Below are 23,775 nucleotides of genomic sequence, written 5' to 3'. Positions count from 1 at the left end.
GTTTGATTTGAAACTCACCTGAAATTCATTGCATCTCATTTCTAAAATTTAGGTGCTAACACACCTGAATCAGGGAAGTTCTGAAAATCAGAACCAGTACTGGGTTGATACCAATTACAAATTCCAATTAACTTTTAAGGAGATGAAAACCATCCATTCATCCAATTTCAAGCCACGGCCTACAGTTCAGGGTCGAGGGGGAGCTGGAGCCTATCCCTGCAAGCAACATGCACAAGGCAGGCTACCCCCTGGATGGGATGCCAGTCCAGCAAAGGACACAGACAGACACAGACACAACGACGTACACCAGTTGTCCCAATTTACCAATTGTCCCAGAAACCAATTAACCTAGACTGCAGACTGCAGGAGGAAACCCGCCTGGATACAGAGAAAACATACAAACTAGATGCAAATAGCACCCCAGGTCTGGAATTGATCTCAGAGCCCCAGGGTTGTCAGGTAGCAAAGCTTACCACTGTAATATCCTGTACAGTACATGAGGATGAAGAATCATTTGTGTGATTCTGATATTCTTTAATAAAATATCCCTTAATTGGCTTCAAGACTACTGGAGCATAGTGCAAATATGGTTGGTTTTCCAACCAAATAAAAGTCTCAATACCTGCATTTTTTTAAACAGCCTAGTGAATCACAGTCTAATCCTGAGCAATTAAGGCAGGTTGTTTAACGGCAGCCCTAGCAGTAGGAAAGTGAAGCGCTGCGTCTCATAGCATTCACAGTACTGTGTGTCAGCCACTCGGGTCATCGTCCTTCTGGTTTAATATATTTGGGATATGGGAATATTATTATTATTATTATTATTATTATTATTATTATTACTTAAGGAGTGTAGTGCAGCAAAAATTAGGGGATTACTTGACAGTTCTCTTTTCCACCACTGTACAGGATCATTTATAAAGTCGGCTGTTACCGTATTCCAGGCCCATGTTTTTTTTTTTTTGATTCATTGAAGGAAATGCTTAGTCGATCTTCAGCTTTCCTGGGAGACTCAGCTGCATGTCTTTCTGTGTCTTTTTAACTCGCATTTACAAGTCCATTAAAATTCATAGGAAAGAATAAACTTGCAGGTTCCGTTGACACAAGTGCGGTGGTAAACAGACACCGCTGGTCGCTTCCGTGCCGCCATTCTGACTCAGGTTTAAATGCGCATCAGGCTCCCTGACAAGGAAAGTGTCTCAGCTGGCACCTGATTAAGATTAAAACGAAGGCGCTGGCATGTGTCTGGAGGGCGACCTGATTGCTGTCTTTGGGCTCCGAGAAACCTGTATGCCATCTAACAGAAGTCTCTGAGAAGTTAAGCTGTCCCCTCAATCACGGGAGCTACTGTATCTTTGAACTAATGGCTCCGATAAAAGGTAATGACATTTCTAATGGAGACTTCAGAAACATACAAATGGGAAACATGTTTCATATCTGAAAGGGTTATCAGGCAGGTGCTTCCTGGTTTTCAGCAAGAATAAATCACCTCTAATGCTAAACGCTGCTTCCTATCTTAGCCTTAATTTTTAGTATGCTACCCTGTAACCAAGTGGAGTATGGGTAATGTGTGGTGTCTTCAAAAACACAGTCAGTCCATGTTTTTTTATTACTGAGAGAATATATACAGTATATATATGTACATATTTTTATGTAATTGTATATTTATAATTAAATTAATAATGTACCTATTGCATTTCTGTAGTTGCTGAAATTGCCATGTGAGATGGAGTCATTAGTATATTTTCTGAACATGAAAATAGTGCACTAATTCATTATTTCATCCATGACTAAGGTGCATAAGCTTTGTGCTCAAACCGAATATTAAATATAAAAACACTAGCAAACAAACAGGATTTGTACTTTTATTCAGGCATGTCAGATAATAATGGTTGTGACAGGAACATTGCTCTTATGTAGTTTAACAAGAGTTTTAGTAAAAAAATGGCAAAAACTAACTGGAAAGCGATGAAACTTTAGTAACACTGATGCACAAACAAGCAATTCTGAATGCTTATAAGAAACTTCTGTGTTACATTTATAAAATATAAATTCAGCACTTGTAGTCACAAAGGTGTAACATATGCAGTTCACAATAACACAAATGCATGGTAATAAAAACAGCGCTAATGATAAGAGGTTTGTTTCATCAAGCAATGTAAAACCATTTACCACTATTTAATTCTGATTCCACTTCAGTTTTGATGTTCCAGCAGTCAGATTCCGTGGACTATTATGACTGGTTATTGTCACTGCATTCTGTGTGGTTATTTAGCATATTTATCACTGGAATACTTTTCTGTGTTCCCCACTTGCACATCTCACAAGAGATCAGGGAATGGGTTTGTTGAAATGCAGATAGGATGCGTGGCCCCCCTCTCTTTTGTAATCTTCCTTACAAAATGAAACAAATGCTATAGTAAGTACAAAAAAACTATTATAGGGAAGACTTGATTTTGATCCTGATTTTAGCATCTGCAGCTCCGGTTATATGACAAAGGCATTCATTCACAGTGCACCTCAGGCACTTTTTGGGCTCCACAATGCACTTGTGAGCAGTCTATCAATAACTGACAAAGTTACAGTAGTCTCTGTCAATCTGTGTTGTACTGTAGCTGCACATTCACCCTGGTGTAAAGGAAAGCTTGACAGTAAACCCATACTGTAACTGATAAGATGCTTGATCTATGGTATATAATTGCTCTCAAGTCATCTCTCAAAGTGCTGGTTTAAAACTCTGAGTTAAAAAATAATAATAATAAAATAATAAAAATAAAATAAATTTCTAGTTGTCTTATTTTACTGATGCTTCTGCTCAAGTGGCATAAATGTATCCCATCTTTTTAAAAAAACTGATGTACATGCTATATCACAGTCTCTTTCTAGTATGGGAATCTTAAGCAGCATTTTCACGCAGCTCTGTAATGATTAAAATTACTCATGCATTGTAGATTTGGGAACACTACAGAACAGTGTTTGTCTTGTTTAGGGTGACAAACGTCTTGACATGTTCACAGGGCTCCCTTATATGTTCAAGAGATTCTCATTAGCCAGCTCTTTGGGAGCACAATTTTCTGTTCTCCATTTTGTTGTGTTTAATACAAGCTGTGCAATTAGCAGTTCATGGTGTCCAATTTTAAATAATTGGTTTCAAAGTGGTTATTCCTATGGATTAATCTGTTTATGTGCCATTTCCTACTGTTCCAAATATCCTTTAGCTTACCATTAACATTTCCCTTTGGTACATTTAAGACACTAAGTATGTAATAAGCCATTAAATAATGTCTTATTTTCTGTAGTCAAGAAGGACAGCAGGAAGCACATCTTTTGCTGCACAACACGATTCTCAAATGTTTCCTTAGTGGCAGTCATGTTTTTTATCATCTTGTTTTTTGTTTCCCCAGAAAGTTTAGTAGTTTTTTTTTCTCTTAACTTCAAAAGTAGGGGGTTGCTATGCACATTTCTACATGAATCACATAGAGCTCCCAGATCATGGTTGCAAGCATGACTATGGGAAGGGTCACTCAGGAAGAGAACTCTTGGGGGCTTTCAGTAATTGTAGTTCACCATTCACTGATTTGCTCATTCTGTTTATTGAATACATGCATGACTAATGAGTGCTGCCTTGGAAAATCAAAGGTGGGTGAATATACAGTAGGATTCTCCTCACCATCAGTTGGGATTCTGGAAAACAATATACTGTAATTAGGTTCCAGTAGTATTACCTGCTTTTCTATAGAGAGTGGCAAATTACACGTACTACAGTTTACCCAGTCCATGTGGACCATCTTTATTGCTATAGTTTCCTTTTTAGACATATGTTTAGCTTGTGATTGTTTATTAAGCTGGTTCTTGTGTTAGTAAAACCCGGATCAAGGATGAGATTGGTAACTGAATTTTACAGAAATTGAAACTGTCACTGACCAGCTCAAGATTTGTGCTTTGCACTGTGGCTCCTCTCAACAGAAGAGTAGCTCATGAAATTCACCGTGTTGCAACTCCACATCCAAGTAACGGATCACTGTTGCATTTTTTATTGCGTTTGCTGTGGGCCTTATCACTGTGGTGTGTTGTATCAGAATAAAATGTGAAGCTCTTCCCTTTGCAGAAAGTAAAATGAACTCAAATTGATGCTTTTGTCTCAGACATCTTATGCCACTTTGGTATGAAAGAAGTAATAGAACATCCTGGCAGTCTTATGAAGTGTGTAGCTCAAAGTTACACCCTTCACTACACAATTGTGAAAGACTGTCTTCGTTAAAGGCTGCTACGTTTCTAAAATATTTTAGCATCTGCATGTTCTCAGCATTTGCACAGAACATATCTGTATTCCAGTGGTGCTTCTGCTAAAACAGCCAAAAATGAAATCACATGAAATATGATCAAAATTGTAGAAGAAAACGCACCACAGGGCATTAACCTGCTGAGATGATGATTTTGGAGCTCGAGGAGTGTTTGTTCAACTTCCGCATCTACAACAGTTAAATGTGCCTCTGTCTTGCATTTCAAGTTAAAATGAATAATCATTCTCAAAGCATCCCTATCATTCTCTGTAATCTGCCTAGCAGGGTTTCCAAATGTGTGTTAGCTCTGATAAATACTAACTTCTTATGCAGGGCACAAAAATGCCAACTAAGAGTATTTTAAATCTCAAGTTCTTTGCTATTTTGAGTGTATTCTCAAAATGGTGACAGGAAGGTCACTGGTTTTAATTTAAAAGTATGTTAATATCATGTTTAAGTACAATGCTTATATTTCCAATATTTCAGTATGATTATTTTTATTTTGAACGTTTCGTTTACATCACACAGTTATAATACCATGAAGTACTTGAAGACTCCTAGTCTCCCTTATCACCATTTCACAGTCATCTCACGCACTGTTGCTGTTGGAAATATATCCTGTTGACAAGTAGCCAGATTTTTAGGGGGCTTTATTTGATCAACATGTAAAGGGTGTTTTGTTTTTGCTTAACTAAAACTAGATGGTTTATCACTATAATTTTTGCCATACAACAGCTGCTACCCTCTAAACATTCACCTTTGTTTATCATTTATTCACTTTGTGTAAAAAAATGATAGGTTAGAAAAAGCCCTGTTCTTTGATTCTAAGCTGTAGTACTTGAATCAAAGCAGTTAAAGTAGTAATAGTAATATTAAGGAAATCGAAATAGATAAGACTTCCATTGCATAACTGTTTGTCCAATGTAACATTTAAATCCTGTCTTTTATAAATTACACTTGACAAACCAGGAACTAATGTGTTTAACATTGTTTTATCTTTAGGTATATAAAGTTACCCTGTTGTTAATCACAGTTTGCAGGAGTTTTGTCTCCCAGACTGAAAACCGAACTAAAGAGGAGGTTGTGTGTTAATGAAATTAACAGGATGCTACAGTACTTCTTTTGTCAATAAATTCCTGCTTGGGTGTTTTGACTGTGGCATTCAATATGAGATCAGCTTTCATGCCATTTTAGGGTCTTACATTATGACTGTACCTTTTTTGATGTTCCAGATTATATTTAACAATGTGGAAACGTTCTTTCAACCCCAGCAGAACAAATATCTCTATAAATGGTCAAGCCACCATTTAGAGTTTGCAGTGTTCAAGCATTCATAAAAGCCTAACAGGTGTTAGTTTACAAACGTGGATGTCTGTCATTGATTGGCATATAGAAGTTGTTGTGCATTGAAGGTATGAATGTAAGATTACAGTGCATTAATTTTTTGTTTATCTGCTATACAGTAAATGAAAGTTTTATTTTTTTTCAAATGCTACTTGTGTCTCTGAGAATAGCACAGAACAGTAGAGAAATAGTTAAAGCCTATGACTGACATTTTCATCTAACTACTAACTACAAACTAATGGATACAAATAAATTAAAAAAACTATCAACAATATAACTGGCAATGCTTAACCCTCTTGCTTAAATAGCCCTGTCCGAATTCTTGAAATTAACAATTTTATGCTACTTTTCCTCAATAAAATACTATATTTGATATATTGACAGCACTTAAAAAACATGACATCTGTTGCAGTCTCCCAAACCCATTCATCGACTTTTTGACAACGATGTAATTAGAGAAAAATGAGCCCCCCCGATGTTATCTGAAAACATTTTCAATTTTTATTAATTTTTTTGGCGGATACTTTCTTAGAGGAAATGTGTTTTTAGAGGAAGTGCTGAATGATTGCCAAGACAAAATGAAATTTCTTATTTTCCCTTTCAGCGTAGATTGTATCCCCTGACAATAGGTTTGAAATTACCTCCAGCTTTCTCTGGGGAAAGATAAGAGACATTTTATTAAAAGGGTTTTGAAGCGTTCAAAATGTTAATTATATCTTTCTCTTGTTTTTTAATGGCAAAGCGTCACACTGTTTATTCAAGCTTCATTTTTATTTAATGCAAGTGGAACAAAATGTTAAAATGAGAGCAAGCTTTTTTTTCCCCCTGTACAAATTATAATTTGTTCATGGCCATTGAATTTTTTCTCCATTCTTAACTGTAAATGCACACTTAATGAGTATGAAGACATATGTTCTGAGCCTGTGCCAGTAAAAGGAATGTGGATACTTTAATTCTAGCAGCTACTATGTGCAGCATTATATTCAGTTAGCGAGACCTTACTTACTGTACAGTAGTGCTGCATGTATGGAGCTGAATCTATTTCTGAATGTATTATAATTATTATCGCCATCATCAGTTATATGCATTTAATTTCTATGGCTCAAGGAAGACTATTGTCAAAAGGAGATATTTTCTGAATTTAGTGTGAAATAGATCTAACCTCATATGCTGGGGATGGCTGGGGCAACTTGGAGCCTATCACCAAGTCGGAGGGTACCAGATGATGACATCTGAATGGGATTCCAGTCTATTGCAAGATAGCTCAGTAAGGGAAAATGTGGAATAGTCAATCACACCCAGTCAGTATATCTTTGGGGGGAGGGGAAGGAGGAGACTGCAGCAACAAGCTAAAACTCACGCAACCTTCATATAGAAAACAAGTTAAAACTCCCGCAACCTTCACATAGAAAGCACCCCAGTCCCTAATCTATCCCTGGACCCAAGAGCTGTAAAGCACCAGTGCTGACCATGATACCACCACTCTGCACAATTGATTTCAGTGGAAATTAAGTTACTGTATAACAGGATGATGTAGTAATGGATACAGTAAGTAAGTATAGCTGTGATTTACTTTTTTAGGGGGTGAAGGTTGGATCTTTTTAATCATACTAGGTTCCCATTACTAATTCAATTTTTCTAAATAGAGTTCAAAAGTATCAAGGCAGCTAAGCACACATTTCTCTGGCAATTTCTTTACTTTGTGTATATCTTGAAATATTTTTTTTTGTGATGGAGCTTGCAGAGAAGAGTAGCAAAAGACAAGAAATGAAAGCTCAGCTCGAATCCAGCCCATTCTTTATGCACATATTGATTCACTTCGCCTTGGCTAGGAGGATTAGGCTGACAATTCCTTATACACTCCCTTCAAAATCAGCTCAAGTCTGTCGGAAAAGCCTTTCACTTATGTTCTGCATATATTTCCAGATTTGTGGGATTTGGAAGAAACAAGGTCTCAAGGTTCATTTTTCCAGGGAAAAAAGAAATCCCCTGAGAATTGAATGGAATCACAGACTTTTCTCCTTAAATGACTGAGGGTTTAGGCTGACTGGATGTAATGCTAATATAACATGTGAAGTGAGTGATACTGCTTCAGTCTGTTGGATGGGTTTTAAACTGAGGAGATACATCGGCAGCTTGTTCTGAAACTGATGTAAGCTGATATGGACATAGAGTAATATTAAATCTTACCCTACTTAACAACCATGCCAAATGCAGAAAATAAACCCCAAAATGAAGCTAACTACAATGATTCAAGCATTCCCACGAATAAATACCTTTATTTTGCTCAAGATTTGATTCCCTTTTTTTAAAAAAAAACAATGAATGCAAGGGCATTGCAGCTGTGCCAGTATAATGTCATACTAAACTGTGCTCGTGAGCTGTCAGAAACCAAACACTTGTTTTGTGGTGTGCAGCGTGTGGAGAATTCTTCTGGATTCTTGACTAACCTTGCATGTCTCCTGCATTATGCGGGTTTCCAAGGTAAAGTGTAGAACATGCCATATTACAATTCACTTTCCTATGGAGGTAGGGTCTATTGATTTGCTGTATTTTGTCCTTTCTGTTTAGTCAGGTGATAAAGAAATGATGGGTAATAAATGGAGGAACATTTCAGGGCTGTGTTAAACTTAACTGGCATAATGAGAACATGAGTGACTTTTATTGGCTGTCCCTTCATCCCTTCATTAAAAGTCATATTTACGGCCATTTATCATGCACTAAGCACTCGAGCGTTACAGAGTTTAATGAGCATGGCTTGTCACCTTGTTCCAATTATCTGTTACCTTTGACTGCTGTAAGTGCAGAGACATTAAGAAGGCTCGTGCTTTTAATTAACTGCATTCGTTAAGTGGAGAACGAATGTATGCTCTAACTCTGATAAGCTGCCAGGTTAGCATAAGAAATTTGCAAAAGCTAGCAGAATCAGTAGTATCTCTGTAATTTTTAATACTGTACTACAGATTGTTTGTTTTGTGAAAATGATTGGGTGGGACAGGAGCAGCATTTTACCAACAGCAGAGCTTGTTCTATGATTTCCCTTTAAACAGTAGGAAATACCATCAAGAACTACCCTGTCACTGGTACTCTGGTCACTAATCAACAGAATGGGTTCTCCTGCCGAATAGGTGACCTGGTTTGAATAGTTTTGTTTTACGTGCATCAGCTCTTTTTTCTAAGTTAATGATAAATTCCAATAAAGCAATACAAAACAAAATAAAATGTATTACAGTATATGTCCACTAAACGAAATTGTCTATTGTCTTACTCATTAAAACAGCAGTGAAGGTATATGGTTAGATACAAGCTGAAGTGAAAGCCTTTTTATCAGGTACCTTATTTCTTACAATACATTTTCCTTTGCATCGGTGGGCCTCTAAAGGACACCATTATTAAAAATGTCATTAAAACACTTGTTTCTGCTTGTGTAACAGTCATCTTTCCCTGATGACTGAAATATGAGAATGCATTGTGTTCATATTTCATATTTGAAACTTCGACCTACTACCCATAAATATGTCTGCTTATCCTTTTTTTCATTTTTTACTGACGTCATTCAGAATCTCCAATTGCTGGTTTGCAACTCAGCTCACATCGATGACTACATACTGCATATGGATGATTAGGCAGGGCAGACATGCTCCTCTCCCCTGACCATCTATGGAGCCATTAATCTTTCAACATATTAAACACTCCACTGAGCCTGGCAGCAAGGTTGAGGCCAGTTGTTGGAGTGGTGCATCCCTCACTGACGCCCCTGTAATCCAAGAACCTAGAGAGTTGCAGGAGTCACTATTTCATAAAGGACTCAGAGCCAGCTATCAAATCCCAGTCCTTCTCTCTACTGCACTCCATTGAGCACTGTTGGCTATGTCGGTTATGTGGAATGCTGGTTCCAGTTAACTACACATGGTCAAATCCACGATGGCATTCCTACAGAGCATCTTTACTGGCTGAGCCACTAGACAGCCACGTGGCCACTTCAATTTTTAGGACTTGCCTGACAATCAATGGGCAATGAAGCAGAACAGATGGCACTAATTAAAAAAGGCACATCACAGGAGATAATGGGCTAACACAAAACCTCAGCGAGAAGATTTGAAAAAAAAAACATTGCATAATCCCAATCATTGTTGTTTTTAGAAGTTAGGCTCATGGCCTCGGTAGTCACTTAGTTGGCTGTGCTGTATTAACCTGTATAGACGAACATATTGCAATAACAGGAAAGAAGAAAAATGACAAACTGTTCTTGATTGGAAATTGTTCAAATTGAGTTATGTGCCTTGACGCAGCCTTGCTTAATAAATGAGCAACCAGCTGATTGCGAATAAAAAGAACGGTGGAGACAGCTAAAAATATATACTCATTAAGTTTAATTTAGATGAAAAAATCAAATATGCACTTTTACTCACAAATAAAAAGACATGCTGCGTGTACTCTATATCAACATAGGGCAGAGTATTTGAATGCGGGTTTGAATGTATTCAGTCTTTTGCATTGCAAGAGGTGAAGCTCATGCATAATTAGCATGCTGTTCCTGTTGTTAACTAATATGAAGACTGATCCCCGTGCTCACATAAAGCCTCAGCACCACTTTGATCCTGTTAAACTTTCAAATTGAGTCTGGCTGCCAAACTGACTCTTATTTCCTCTGTGTGGCCATGTATAAATGTTAATTTCATGTCAAAGAGATAATTACAGAATTCAGAAAAGTTCAACATTCTAATAAAGCTTGTTCTGCTGACATTTGAAACTATAGTTGCGCTTGCAGGAAAAAAAAATCAATGTTTTATTCATGCTCAGATCTCAAACTGTAGGAAACAGTTTTTCCTTTGAGTTACAACAGGATGTAGTATTTAATGTTGTATTAGGTTATTTTGTTCAATATATATTTTTACTGTTTATTCCCAATTGATTTAATTCACAGATGAGTGAATTAAGAAATGTAATTTACATTTCAACTCATTTCTCTTAGCACAGCACCATTTTAACTAGAATGTGTTTTTGGTTGTGAGAAAAAGTTATTTGCAAATACGAACAGTACTTGCAGTGTTCCTGATTAGTTCAAGCAGTGAGGTGTCCTTTCAGAATACTGGTTGGATTCCATAATCCACAAATCATAGGTCTGAGCCACATTAGATCTGTTTCTGGCCCCTGTGACTGGGATTTCCCAGATGGTGGCACAGATTTGTTTGAGAGCTGCTGGGCATTGGTGGGCAGATGCTGGTCAGGATTCTCCAAGGTTTTAACATAACAGCATTTTTCTGAGACCTGAAAGATACTTGCAATCTATCTTCAGTGACATCACTGAGAGGTGCTCCTCCACTCAGTGTTAACTCTCCTGTGTGGCCCTGAGGAGCTCACAGATTCAAATCACTTCACCGGTGAGAGTATATTTGTAGCTTTGAATTCGCCCATTTTCCAGAGGTTGTAGCTTCATAGCCACATCACCAATGTACACCATTGAGTGTGTGTAAAATAGAAGACTATTAGATAAATATTAATAGAATTGGTAGAATTAAATAATTAAAATAATAATAATAATAATTGCTTACACTTATATACAGTAGAGCTTTTTCTGGACACTCCACTCAAAGCTCTTTACAGGTAATGGGGACTCCCCTCAACTACCACCAATGTTCAGCCCCCACCTGGATGATGTGACGGCAGTCATAGTACATCAGTACGCTCACCACACATCAGCTATCAGTGGGGAGGAGAACAGGGTGGTGAAGCCAATTCATAGATGGGGATTATTAGGAGGCCGTGATTGGTAAGGGCCAATGGGAAATTTGGCCAGGAAAATGTCTTATATTGTTATCGACAAATTGTGAATTCAAATGAAACTTCAGAAAAGAGCCACAATGATGCCAAAAGAGGTAGTGTGATGTCATAATTCTTGTTGGGTCGTTTTAATTTTAAATAATGCTTACTGTATTAATCTTATCATGCTGTACTAATCATTTGTGAGGTTAAATTTTATTATTTTCAAATCAGTGGACCACTGTAATTTGTGTATAAAACCAGATTTATAAATTGGGGGCCTCTAAGTTCAACTGTGCTTATTTTCCTTATATTTTTGAGCTTATTAAGTTTGGAATACAATACATTTTTGACATGCCTATTTATTGGTGTTTTACAATTTTAGTAATTCCACCACGCTGCTGTCTGTCCCCTTTGTTGTTGCTTCCTGGTACCACTGTCCTGAAAGTGGCATGAACATGTTGCAGGAATTCTACTTGCCCATATTCAAAACACTTCCAGCTCTGAAGTGCTACTCCAGAGGTCATGCAACAAAACAAAACACATACAAATGGCCTCCAGACTGTTTGTTCGATATTGCACCTTGGAAACTCACATTATGCTATTTTTTGTCTTTCTCTCATCACCTCAATCGTCCTGCGTGCTGTGCTGCACACGTGTTTGACAAACTGATATGCTAGAATAAAATGGCTCTTCACTGTCTCCTGGAACCTCCCTTTTGCTTTCCCTCAGAATCTGACACACGGTATAACTTGAATCACACTCTGCTGAATTTACTTATTCAGCTCAAACTCTTAGGATAGCCTGAGATACCACACTGCTGTGAGGTGCATTTTAAGGTTTGCTGTAGGTCATTTGTTTAATCTTCGCTGTATGTATGTTGTCTAAATAATCCTTGTCAAAGACAAACTCATTTATGGAGCAACTGGATTAAGTTGGCATCCCTGTGAGAAGTAGATGGCAAGTGGAAAGTAAATCGTCATAACCTACACATTCAGACACTACAGGAGTTCCTTACTTTCTGTCATGGCCATATAAAAGTTAATTAATCTTGTATTTCCTGTAGTTTGCATACACAACCATATATCAATTCAGGAGTAAATTTAAATGTTTTCCACCAGTACAGAGGGTGGACAAATACTGGAGGATGACTACTAGAGCTTGCTATGGTTCACTATCGATGGATGAGCTCTGATTTATGCACAAGAGACAAGCTCATGGAGTATATTACAAATTGCCAGTGTTCGCATCCAGTTGTACAGTTGTAATGAGAGAAATAGGGGAATCCCTCTATGCCTTTGAGTTAATCTCTAATCTTGCCTCCTTTCAATCATGGCAACTGCTTCGACTTGATTTCCCAGCACCCACACTCCCTCCCGGATGCACATACAGTATCAGGCATGCCTGAAGAGAGAGCCATCACCTGCAGCACTGGAATTGTTGTCATGAACCCGGAGAGACGTGAAAACATCAGAGCCATAGAAAAATTAAAGATCCGTCAAAAATCAATTTGGAGGCAGCATTTTGTAGCCAGTCCTGCTCCGGTGTGATTGTACTTAATGAATTATTTCCACATGTTTTAGCCTTTCCCGTCCACCTCTCCCATAGCAGAAAATCGCTAAAAGGAATTAATTTCATCTTGTTCAGCTGGTGAAACAATTTTCTCCTTGTCACTCAAAGATCTGCTGAGAAAGACTCCATATGAGCTGAATTTTTTTTTCTCTTTCTTTTCCCTTTTCATTTTTTTTCCTGCTTAGTCGTTCTCTAAGTATCAGGAACTACCATACACTGGGTTTAGCTGTTTTCTTCCCAAGTTCTGCTTTTGTGTGTGTGTGTTTGTCTTATGAGTCCTTCTAAAGACTGCTCTGACAGCTTGCTGGCTCAACACTTTTATCGATTTGAGAAGCTTAGCGCTATACCTCTGTGTGTCATTTAAATCCATACTGGCTTCCACACTTCGGTTTTCTTTTTCCCCCCATTTCATTTTGGCCAGATAAAACAAATCCGCCTTGGTTCTCATGCTTCATAGGTTACCAGAAGAGACTGAAAATTTCAGCGTGTGTGCCTAACATGAATAAATCATTTAGTCATTAAATGCTGGCAAATAAAGTATGATTTGATCAGTTAGCAGGGTGAAACAACTTGTGAGTTTATGAACAGTTTACAGTGAAACCCATGTTTTTTTCTCCACTTCAGATGGACCAAGCAGCTGTAGATGAATGAACTGTTGGTTATTGCCTGAATGACCTATTAAGTGAGAAACCACAGAAAAGGGTTTGGGACACCTTTATAATGTTACATATGGGCATTACATTGGGTATTCTATTATGGGCAAACATCCAACTCCACAGTAAAGAAATTAGATGGATGGTTTTGCCCACAATGAAAAATCAGGCCCTTCAGCTTTTTGTTTTGAGAGGTGCTTTGTAGAGCCTGTGTGCCTACAAATGGGTATCAAGGCATTGCATTTGCAAAGCTAATGAATTATATTAGCATGGAGTATCTAAACATTATAATAGCTTTAAAGATGACAATTGTCCTGTTACTTAAATTGCATTCCAAGAAATCCTAGACGTTGCAAGCTCAGTAATTGGCTTGTTTTGGCATCCGTTAAGCAAATGAGCTCTGAAATGTCACTGAGATCTTTCTTTTCCATTTTTTTAATTATCTGCCAAGTGCTTTGATCTCTTAAAAGGCAGATGCTCAACAAAGCTAAGTGCTCACATGAAATGTGATGTGCTTTTTGAATACCAGCAATTCGTTTAAAATAATATTGGGACTCGCTGATCAATTAACCTCTGTAGCTTTTTAATTTAACATCTTCAGTTCAACAAATCTTTGCTGAAGAGATCTACGGTGAGCCTCCATCGAGGAGGCATTTATGATTTTTATTTTGTGAGGGAGACCGATTTTAACTTTTTCAGTACGGATCCATGTACAGCATGTGATAAAGTAAATCCATACATACTGTATTTATGTTTGTTTTTCATTAATTGGAGATGTGAGATGAGACAAGAACGTACCTTACTCACATGGTCTGAGACCATAGCTTACACTAGACAAGGCACTGAGGAGAGTTAAGGTACTGTAATTGATGGAATGATTAAACTTCAGATTTTGACGGGTAATGTTGAAATTCTATTTCTGTGCCTTTTCTATCATATACTGTATATACACATTAATGCATGTGTAAACCATAGGACTCATATATCACTTCTTGGCTTTGTTACATCCACACAAGTCAATAGAATTGACTATCATGTCATCTTGTCTCCTTTGTGGCCCACAGGAGATAAACAGATGGCACCAGCTCCTCAGAGCCTCGAAGATGTAAATGAAACGTATAAATAGCAGAGTGCCAGGGGCTAAAATAAAGAGAAAATAAATAGAGTCAATGCTTTTCCTTCCATCTGTATTAAACTCATGAGTTTGACTCAGATTGTTCTTTGTACAGATTTTATCGAGGGCATTTCCCGTGATTAATGTGCCGTTAATTTGTATTTGACGCCTCCGGGAGACAGAATTTAATGATGAATAAGCCAGCGGTTCGAAAGGCATTTGTGTGAAAGTCTTGCAAATTATTATCGATGAGGAAAAAGAAACAGGTTGTAGATTACATATTAGTCCCTGGGGTCTCAGCCTCTTCTATTTTCTCTTCAAAGACAATAATGACACGTTTCATGTATGAGACATTAACTGCTACTACTGGGAGTAATAAAACTACTTAAAACAGAATCTGAGATACACAGAAAGTTAATTAAGATGATATGAAGAAATGTGAGTACAGTTTGCTGTTTCAAGTTACTATGACAATTCTTTAATTGAATGGCTAGGTTACTGTATGTCCAATGTGAACAGAAAGGAATGGGTTTCATTTTCAAATTTTGCTTCTCTAGGAACATTTTGCCTTTTACACTAGTGATTACTGAGAGTTACATCAGCCTGTGCAGAAAAAAATCAATAAGGTTAAAACTGAGAACTTTGGAATGTCATTCCAAATGTCAAAAAATTACATTATGGACCTTTACTATTCTTTCTTTTCCTTCTTGCACTATACGCTGGAATAGTTTTCTACTGCAACTCATGAATAGAAGCAGAAGGTAATTTAGGATTTTTTCAGTCATTCTCTCCTTTAAATACATCTTATTGTAGAACATAGCAAAACTATACGCAAACTGTAAAAATGTGTTAACTGTATTGTCCTCTTACAAAATTTCCCATTGATTAGCAATTTATACTTTTTTTAATACCGCTGCATTAGTAGAAAAGTATCTTTTGATCTTCCTGATTTCTGACAATCAGAAACTGAACTCATCACAAGGAAGTTCCTGTCAACAATTTTACTATTCTTAGTTGCTTTAATCATTCACTAATAACAAAGCTTCAGTTTCCTGCGACACCAACAAGTATTTCTTGAATGACAATGATGTTTGAAACTTGGCTTCCAGATTGTGTGCCCCTCACATGATCACCACTGCAGAATATAATGCTTAACTAGCTCTAAAGCAAGGTGGTACATTTAATAGATGAAACATAACAGGTAGAAAAGAGAAGACTGATATGAAGTAAAAGAAATTAACCCAATAATAATACAATTGTGTTTGAAAGATCAGATATATTATCCAGTTCTGGTATTTAACTTTACCCTCTTAGTTACAGGGGAGATAACCTGGCCAGCAGGATGAGACCAAGGGGTCTCTAGATTAGTGGTAGTGAATGGGTTAGTGCAGAGGTGGTAGCTTAACAAACGTTAGGGTAGGGTAGGAATTTGACTAGAGTCTTGTATTGATACCCAAGTTTGGAAGGAATTGAAGGTCTGTCTTAACTCAGTTTTCGGGCAAGTTAAGATGCATTTAAAGATGGGAATATTTGGAAACTCCTTTAAATTAGCTTCTGCCTCCCCTTATGACAGTTGTTATAGGTAAGGGGGTTTCCCTAAAATGCGTCTTGAAGCTAATGCCAACATACGGTGGAGTCCATTATTGGCACCCCTTGATAAGTATGAAGAAAAAAAGAAGTATAAAGTATAAGCTATGGCAAAATATCGTGGTACTTTTGAGAACTCATGATGCCATCGATCTTAACAAGGGCTTCAGGACCACTAGCAGCAAAGCAGTCCAAGAGCATCAAAGATCCTCCACCCCAGCATATTTTACAGTAGGTACGATGCTCTTTTCGGTATGTGCATCCCTTTTCTTACGTCAAGCATACCTGTGATGACTGTGGCCAAAGAGTTTGCTCTCATCTGACCACAGCACCCGCTCCCAGTCAAAGTGCCAACGGAGTCCAGCCGCTTCAATCTGATCCTCTGCAACAGCAGGGGATTTCTTCTGGCAACTCCTCCAAGTAGTTTATTGGCATGGAAGTGTCGTCTATTAGCTGTCCTTCTCACTGCGCATGGGGACAAGATGGGGTTCTGTCCTCTTCCTGGCAAATTAACCACTGTTCCAGTGGTGTTGAATTTTTTAATTATTGCTCTGACAGTCGATATTGGTATTTTTAAGGTTTTACTTACTTTTTGTACCTATTATTTGCTTTGTGAAGATCAACAATGGTTTTCCTCATTTCTGTTGTTAGTTCTTTGACCTTCTCCATGCTGAAGGATGACAAAAGGTTTTTCTGTGCATGTTTCATCATTTTTATACTCTAAGGAAACAGGAAGTCTCTAAAGTACACACATTAGTTCCTTAAGACAAAATTGAACTCAAACAAGTACTGTATCAACTTGTGGCTTTTTCAGATGTGTTTGATTGTATTTGAAGGGCTCTTGAAGGGTGCCAATAATTTTGGCTTATGTTTTACGAGTAACACAGCATTACTTATTTACAATTGAACCTTAAAATGAAAATAAATGTTTTAGAAAAAAAGAACAAGTATTCCCCTGACATATGAGTATTAATTATATGCCATTATCTATGTGGTTTATTTTATTAAGACTTTTTTCTTCATATTTTTCAAGGGGTGCCAACAATTCCAGAGTTCACTGAAGATGCTTAAAAGTTAGGGTTTCTGAAAGTAGTTTGTTTTAAGTGTCCATCCTTTTCCATTCCTGTGTCTGAGGTCACCAGCAGACTAACCCCAGCCCAGAAATTACCCGTCGTCCTTGAATACTGTTCAGGAATGTAAAACAAACAAAATATTTCTACATTGAAAACACAAAATTAATAAATGAAGTGTACTCCTTAGAATGTGGCTGCTGTGTTAAAATAGTGTTTTTTATTGACAGTGGAAATATCTCAAGGGTAGATTTAATTAAATGGAATGTTAGTCATGTGTGCTGTATGAATCTGCTTTTACATTTTTTATTTCCTTGATGTAAAAACATAGAGGAGGTGGCAAGCAGACTTAAGAGATTAGATTTCAGTGTAAAATTGAATTTGATTGTAGGACACAGCACTTTCTAAAGGCCATTATGGCTCTGAATGGTTTCTTAGTATCAAACAGCTTCCAGGATGGCTTGACTGATTTGAGGTTTTTTTACCATAACTCCCAGATATTGTGAGAGCAATCCTTTCCTACTTGTCGTATTTGGTTGATAAGTCTTAGTTTTCCCTTGACAGATACAAATTTCTCATTTCTGGAGGGAATTGTCTTTGGAGGGGCCAAGGCCATTGTTCAAATGGCTGAATCACAACATGATTGAATAAATCATCCATCAAACCAGGCCAATACCTGGATCACAATCTCAAGTGGTAACTGTAATGTTTCTCCATATTAAATGACAACATCGGTATGCAAGTATGGGAAAATGGAAAAGGTTGAAAAAAAGGCTAAGGAAAGATGAAGTGGGCTGAAATGTGTCTTCATGCTCTATTTAGATTTGCATGTATTTAAATTAACATTAATTGGTGCATGAAATAAGGGCTTTTAAACAGTCTGTTAAATATTGCTAGTAAATCCCTATAGCTGCCAACAGTTCTGCCCCCATAGCCACAGTTTATGGTGGGCACATTTTACTGTGGTAAATTTGCTAGGTTGAGGCCAATACCGTATTCTCTTAACAAATGTTTGGTGAGATACTTGTACACTTAAAAAAAAAATCTTCCTTTTCTTCCCTTCTTCTCTTCCGAATGATCGAGTATGTGCTGAGCTTCGACATGGGGGAAACTCATGTTTATCCTTCACATTTCAACCATAGATCCCTTTTGACCTTCAAGAAGTACTGTAGGTCACCGGCTTGTCTCTTTCTCCTGGTTTTACAGGAAGTGAAAGCAGTGATGCCCTTCCAGATTCCATTCCATCTGTTCCTGGGACACTTCCACACTTCCTTCAAGAGCCAGAAGATGCCTACATCATCAAGAGCAACCCCATTAAGCTGCAGTGCCGTGCCATGCCTGCATTGCAGATCTTTTTTAAATGCAACGGCGAATGGGTTCATCAGAATGAACATGTCTCAGAGGAGAGTATTGATGAAAGCACAGGTAGGAGCTCCATAATCCCCCCACTCTGTTCCCAGGACAGTGCTAGGTTCCGGTTTAGCAGACTCCCATTCTGTTTTATTCCCTTCTTTTCCTCTGCAGTTGTTCATTTGTTTTAGCAATCTTCAGTGAAATAATTAAGGATTAGCTGGGACAGTAATGGGATGAAATTGAAACTTGGAAGTTATTGAAGGGTGTAATACATATTACTGCACCCAGATTACTCAGGGCATTTGTCTGTATCAATTTCTGTCTTTTAATTATGGAAGTCATGACAATATTTATATCAGCGCTCAGAATAATGTCAAAGTCAGCCAGGTCCACCAGGGCTTTGGGCAGTAGATTAAATTAACCGGGACCAAATGTTGTAGGGTCATGAACCAAATGCATTTTTTTTGGCTGGAGATAATACCGTAGATTATGTCCTAACCTCAGTACAGAAAATGTTATATTTGTAATATAATTAAAACTCTTTTATTTTTATTTTTGCAGAAGATATGAATATCTCATAGTAATGTTTTTTTGCAAATGTACAAACATCTTGCTGTTTCAAATGAGATTCCTGTATTATTGTGATATCTATATTGTTCCTTCTCTGCAAGGATATATAGAGTATGTATTTCACTTGCTACAAATGTGAAATCCAATGTCAAAGAGTTAATAATATACTAACCATTGAAAAGAGTACACAGCAGCTCTGAAAGTGGGAAGTGGGAATAATAAAGTGAACAAGGTCCTTAATCTTACCTTTTAACCTAAAGTCTTACCCCCCCCAACCAAAATAACTAGAAAACTGAGAGATAGCGATCATCTTCCTCTGCTGTTAAACACAATGCTACTTTACATAGTACAATATTATTAAATATATATTGCAAGATATTAATGTTAGGCAATATTGTTTACAAAGTAATTATCACATTTTAATGCAATGTGATCTTTTTTAACAAAAAAAAGTATGTTGTTTAAATGTGAAAATGTAATTAATGGCATGGCAACATTATCTTGATTAAGTGCAATAATAATGTCGTTTTAAATGCAAAACAAAAAATTATCTGTTGGGCTAATAGTCCTCCATACAAAAGAAAAATCCAAGTCACAGCAGAAAGTTGACACACGTATCCCCCCCAGCCTACCTAACTTATACTCAGCTGGTTAAATTGTCTTCTTATTTCATCCAAGCCATCCAATAACAGGAGAATTGGTCAGTCCCCACTCCACTTCGCCTTCCCCCTGTCTCAGACCCTGATATTTTTAAATAAAAAAAGCCAAAAAGGGGGGTAATAGCAGGAACTAAAGTATAGTGTCAGGCAGACATTTCAGTATACTGGCCATGTGATCTCTACTTCACCCCCTCTTGATACTTTCCTTATAGGAGTGCTGTGCACAACAGCAGTTGGTTCTATGTTTTTTTTTTTAAAAGCAAGTTAACCATTGGATGGTACAAGCTACTAACCTATGTTGAGATAATGTATTGTTTCTATTAACAACATTTGATTTGGAGTTACTGAAGGATTTCACATGATCAATATTAGCACCATTTGAAAGCTGGATCTGAAACATGTGGTGTGTTGCTTCTCCAAGTAAGTCCCGATTTTTCCTGAAATAAGGTCTCACTGATATTCATGGAACTCTCCTCAAGCCCAGAGTGTAATTGCTTCACTAACTTCATTATTTTGTGATTGCTCTACTGTGAAATTGTTGTGTGCCCAGTAATGGGGAAACAGAGACACCAGTGTAATTATTTCTGCTCCACACAAAGGAAAAACTTTTCTTTTGTAATACTGAATTCTCAATTTGGATGTAATTGGTTGCCATAAAACACAATGCACGTGTTACACGCATATCATTATTACTACTTACAATTCTAAGGACTAACCTAATGCTTGCTATGGTTTGTCTGAGTGTAAGATGGCTTGCACAGCTTGGGAATCACTGGTTTAGACTGGTTGTGACTCCCTGATAATGGCTGCGACCACCCAAAACAGGAGAACAAGATTGGGGATTATCTGAGACTGTCAGCTCAGCAGAACCTTTCTCACAACACAATTAACCTCTGAGAATGTCCTTAGAAAATATTTTGAGAAGTTGGACATTGCATAAGTAAAACAGTATTTAGAATATTGTGTACACATGGTTCTGTAACACCATGTTACAGAAAAGTCAATGCTGCTAAGCTTCGGAAGCAGTTCAAAGTAGAGGAACCTTGTCCTGATTAAATACCCTGTACTGACAGGTAAAAAGTATTAAGGCTAATTACTCTTAAACATAGAAGTCTGTTGGAGTAAATGCTTTGGATATCAAAATTGATAAAGTCAACCTAATGAACTTCTTCAGGATCAACAGTGAAGATCCAGAGAATGCAAGTTGAAGCCAAAGGGATTTGTTATTCGAACTACTGTGACACACTCTGCACTGTAATTTTCGTAGTATCTTTCCTTGACTTCCTTATACTGAATATTCCTGATGGAGGTGAGGTACAGTAGCAAATATCTTTATTTACAGTGAATTTAAACATCCAAAACCCGAACTCTAGATCCTTTTTGAGCTCCAACTAAATTCCTTCATCTACAGTATGGTTCTCTGTGTCGGTAGCTGGGCAGCTACAGGTAAGCTGCTTAGCAGCATCAAAAACCCAAACATTTCTTTAAAAAAACCTTCCCATAAAACTCTCAATAAATTCTCCACGACCCCATCAGTCAGTATGTCAGTCCCTTCCTTGTGCCCTTCTTCATTTATTACAGTGCATATCAGAGGTTCTGTTCTCTTCCTTATGCAGCAAAAGCAAGTGGCCGTTTCCTACAGTAGTTCTTAATTCTCAGATGGCCAATTGACTTCCACTAGTCAAGTGTCACCCAGCAGAGGTCACTCTCCACTGCCTTCTGAGGAATGTGGTTCAAACAACAACCTTCATATTGTCTTCTCCTACTGACCTCTTACATACAAATAAACAAAATCTTTTTGACACTGTTGGTCTGTTTTTTCGAACATAGAAATTATTAACTAATACTTATTGGGGTTTTTTTTGCACACCCCAAACACCTTATCCTTTTAGCACTTATCCTTTTCTGCACAGGCCTACATAAAAACCTCTACACAGTGCTATCTTTTTGTGCCTCTTTTCATAGTTGTCACCTTCAAGCCCCACTGGCCTTTGATCCCTTTCATTTGAAGTAAATTTAATTATTTGCAACCAAAAGCATAAAATTCCCACAGCAACAACGTAATTACCAAACTTGAAAAAAGAAATGAAAAAATGTGGTTCTAGGCACATCAACGTTTAGAGCCTAAATAACTTTTTTTTCTAGACAGTAAACTTTTTTCATGTGCAACCACAGGAATTCAGCTTTATGTTTTCTAATGCACACACCTTAAGTTTTGCAGGGGTGACATTAATGAGGTTTAGAAGTGTGGGTGCCAGCAGTTTTGGAGAAACTTTTTTAATTTTGCTTTTCTGCTTCAGAGACATTTTTAAAGTCTCAGTCTCAGGATTTAATAATAAAATCAGTGAAAAGGCATTTATTGTTATATTAAAATGGAGCTACCAAAGAGCAGTAGGTATTGGAAGTGGAAGGGTTATTACTATTCATCTTCTCTTTAAGCTGATCTAAAGTTTTTCTGAATTTGCTTTTAGGCTGTGCTCTGTGCCTTCTGCTTTTGTGTGAAGTAAAAGCATACAGCAAATTTCAGAGGTGAAAATGAAAACACAGGGAGTGTTAATTAAACATAATTTTTTCCATCAGGCTTTGGTTTTGTTTGTGATAAATTAGTGCTAATTCTACCTTGAAAGATTGTTTCAAGTCAGTTTTAGATGTGAGAAGATCCAAAGATGTGAGGTTTACCAAAGTAAGCTTCATGTTCATTGTGCATTGACATCTTAGAGTGAACATAAACTCATGTGAACTTGAAATTGATTAGTAAATTACATTTCAGGAGAGTGTGACAAACTACCAGAGATCTACCTAAACTTTGTGTTCATGCCAACATTCAGACGAAGGACAATCCCAATTCCCGTCAATCGCCAGTTGGTTGTGTTAGAAGTGTTTAGACCATTCTATCCCAGCATTCATCACATTAACACATCTCCACCAGTTTCCATCCCCACCACCAGTGAAACAGCCCTAAGGTTTGTCATAAGGGGATTACAACCACGGTATTCATTTTAATGTTGTAATCATAGCTTTAGGCTTTGTAACTGATGAAATGTATTTCTCATTGATTACCCATTCATTTATTGGAGTAGTAATGCAGAAACATTGGAGAGAACCATGACCTATACAAGTACTTCACACATGAGAAAATAAACATGTCCTGTTGTAAAGTTAGTTTGTTGTACACTAAAAGAGACTGTTCTAAATAATTGAAAGTATAAACATGATAAATTGAAGATCACTTTTTCATTTTGTATGCTTTGCCCAAATAAAGGATGGGCACTTTTTTTTCCTCTTATCTGTTAATGAAATGTATTTGAAGACTGATGGCACATATTCTAGTGACAGAGCATTCCTGCTCAGAGTGCCTAGAATATCAGCAAAAGAATGTACAGTAGATGGCAACCAGGTAGTACCCTTGAAAGCTATATGTCAATAGTAGAAATTATAACATAATTTTATTTATTTACTATTTAAAAAGTCAATGCATTGTATAAATTCATGGTAATGTAATACGTAATAATAGAAGTAAAAAGAAAAAGATAAAAGTGCAATAATAAAAGGCCAAAAAAAGAAAAAAATTAAATTGCACATTAAAAGCTGAAAGATCATTCTTCAAATTAGATTGGAAAATATTAACAGCTGCAAACAGAGTCTAATGGTTTTGGGAATTGAGTTCCACAGACATGGTGGTGGACTTAAGGTCCTATTGTACCTGGAGGAGCCTAGTCTTCAGGATGGATTCTTTTCTTCTGGATTTAAGGTAAATCCAGAAGTAATAAAGAGCCCAGAATCCATAGTCATTAACAAATCATTAACTGC

At 37.2% G+C, this 23,775-nt stretch overlaps 1 protein-coding gene across 1 annotated transcript in view; it reads left to right on the top strand.

Annotated features, from left to right (window-relative positions):
* The window catches only part of unc5db (unc-5 netrin receptor Db), a 241,043-nt gene that overhangs the window by 128,441 nt on the left and 88,827 nt on the right, over positions 1 to 23,775 (top strand). The window contains exon 2 of the mRNA XM_015340831.2: positions 18,590 to 18,808. Within this exon, the coding sequence (XP_015196317.2) occupies positions 18,590 to 18,808 (219 nt within the window). The remainder of the gene's footprint in view (positions 1 to 18,589; positions 18,809 to 23,775) is intronic.

This window comes from Lepisosteus oculatus, chromosome 2 (genome assembly GCF_040954835.1).
Source record: "Lepisosteus oculatus isolate fLepOcu1 chromosome 2, fLepOcu1.hap2, whole genome shotgun sequence".
In the NCBI taxonomy this organism is placed as follows: Eukaryota; Metazoa; Chordata; class Actinopteri; order Semionotiformes; family Lepisosteidae; genus Lepisosteus; species Lepisosteus oculatus.
The sequence above is the reverse complement of the archived record's forward strand: the minus strand, read 5'-3'. Positions and strand labels throughout refer to the sequence as shown.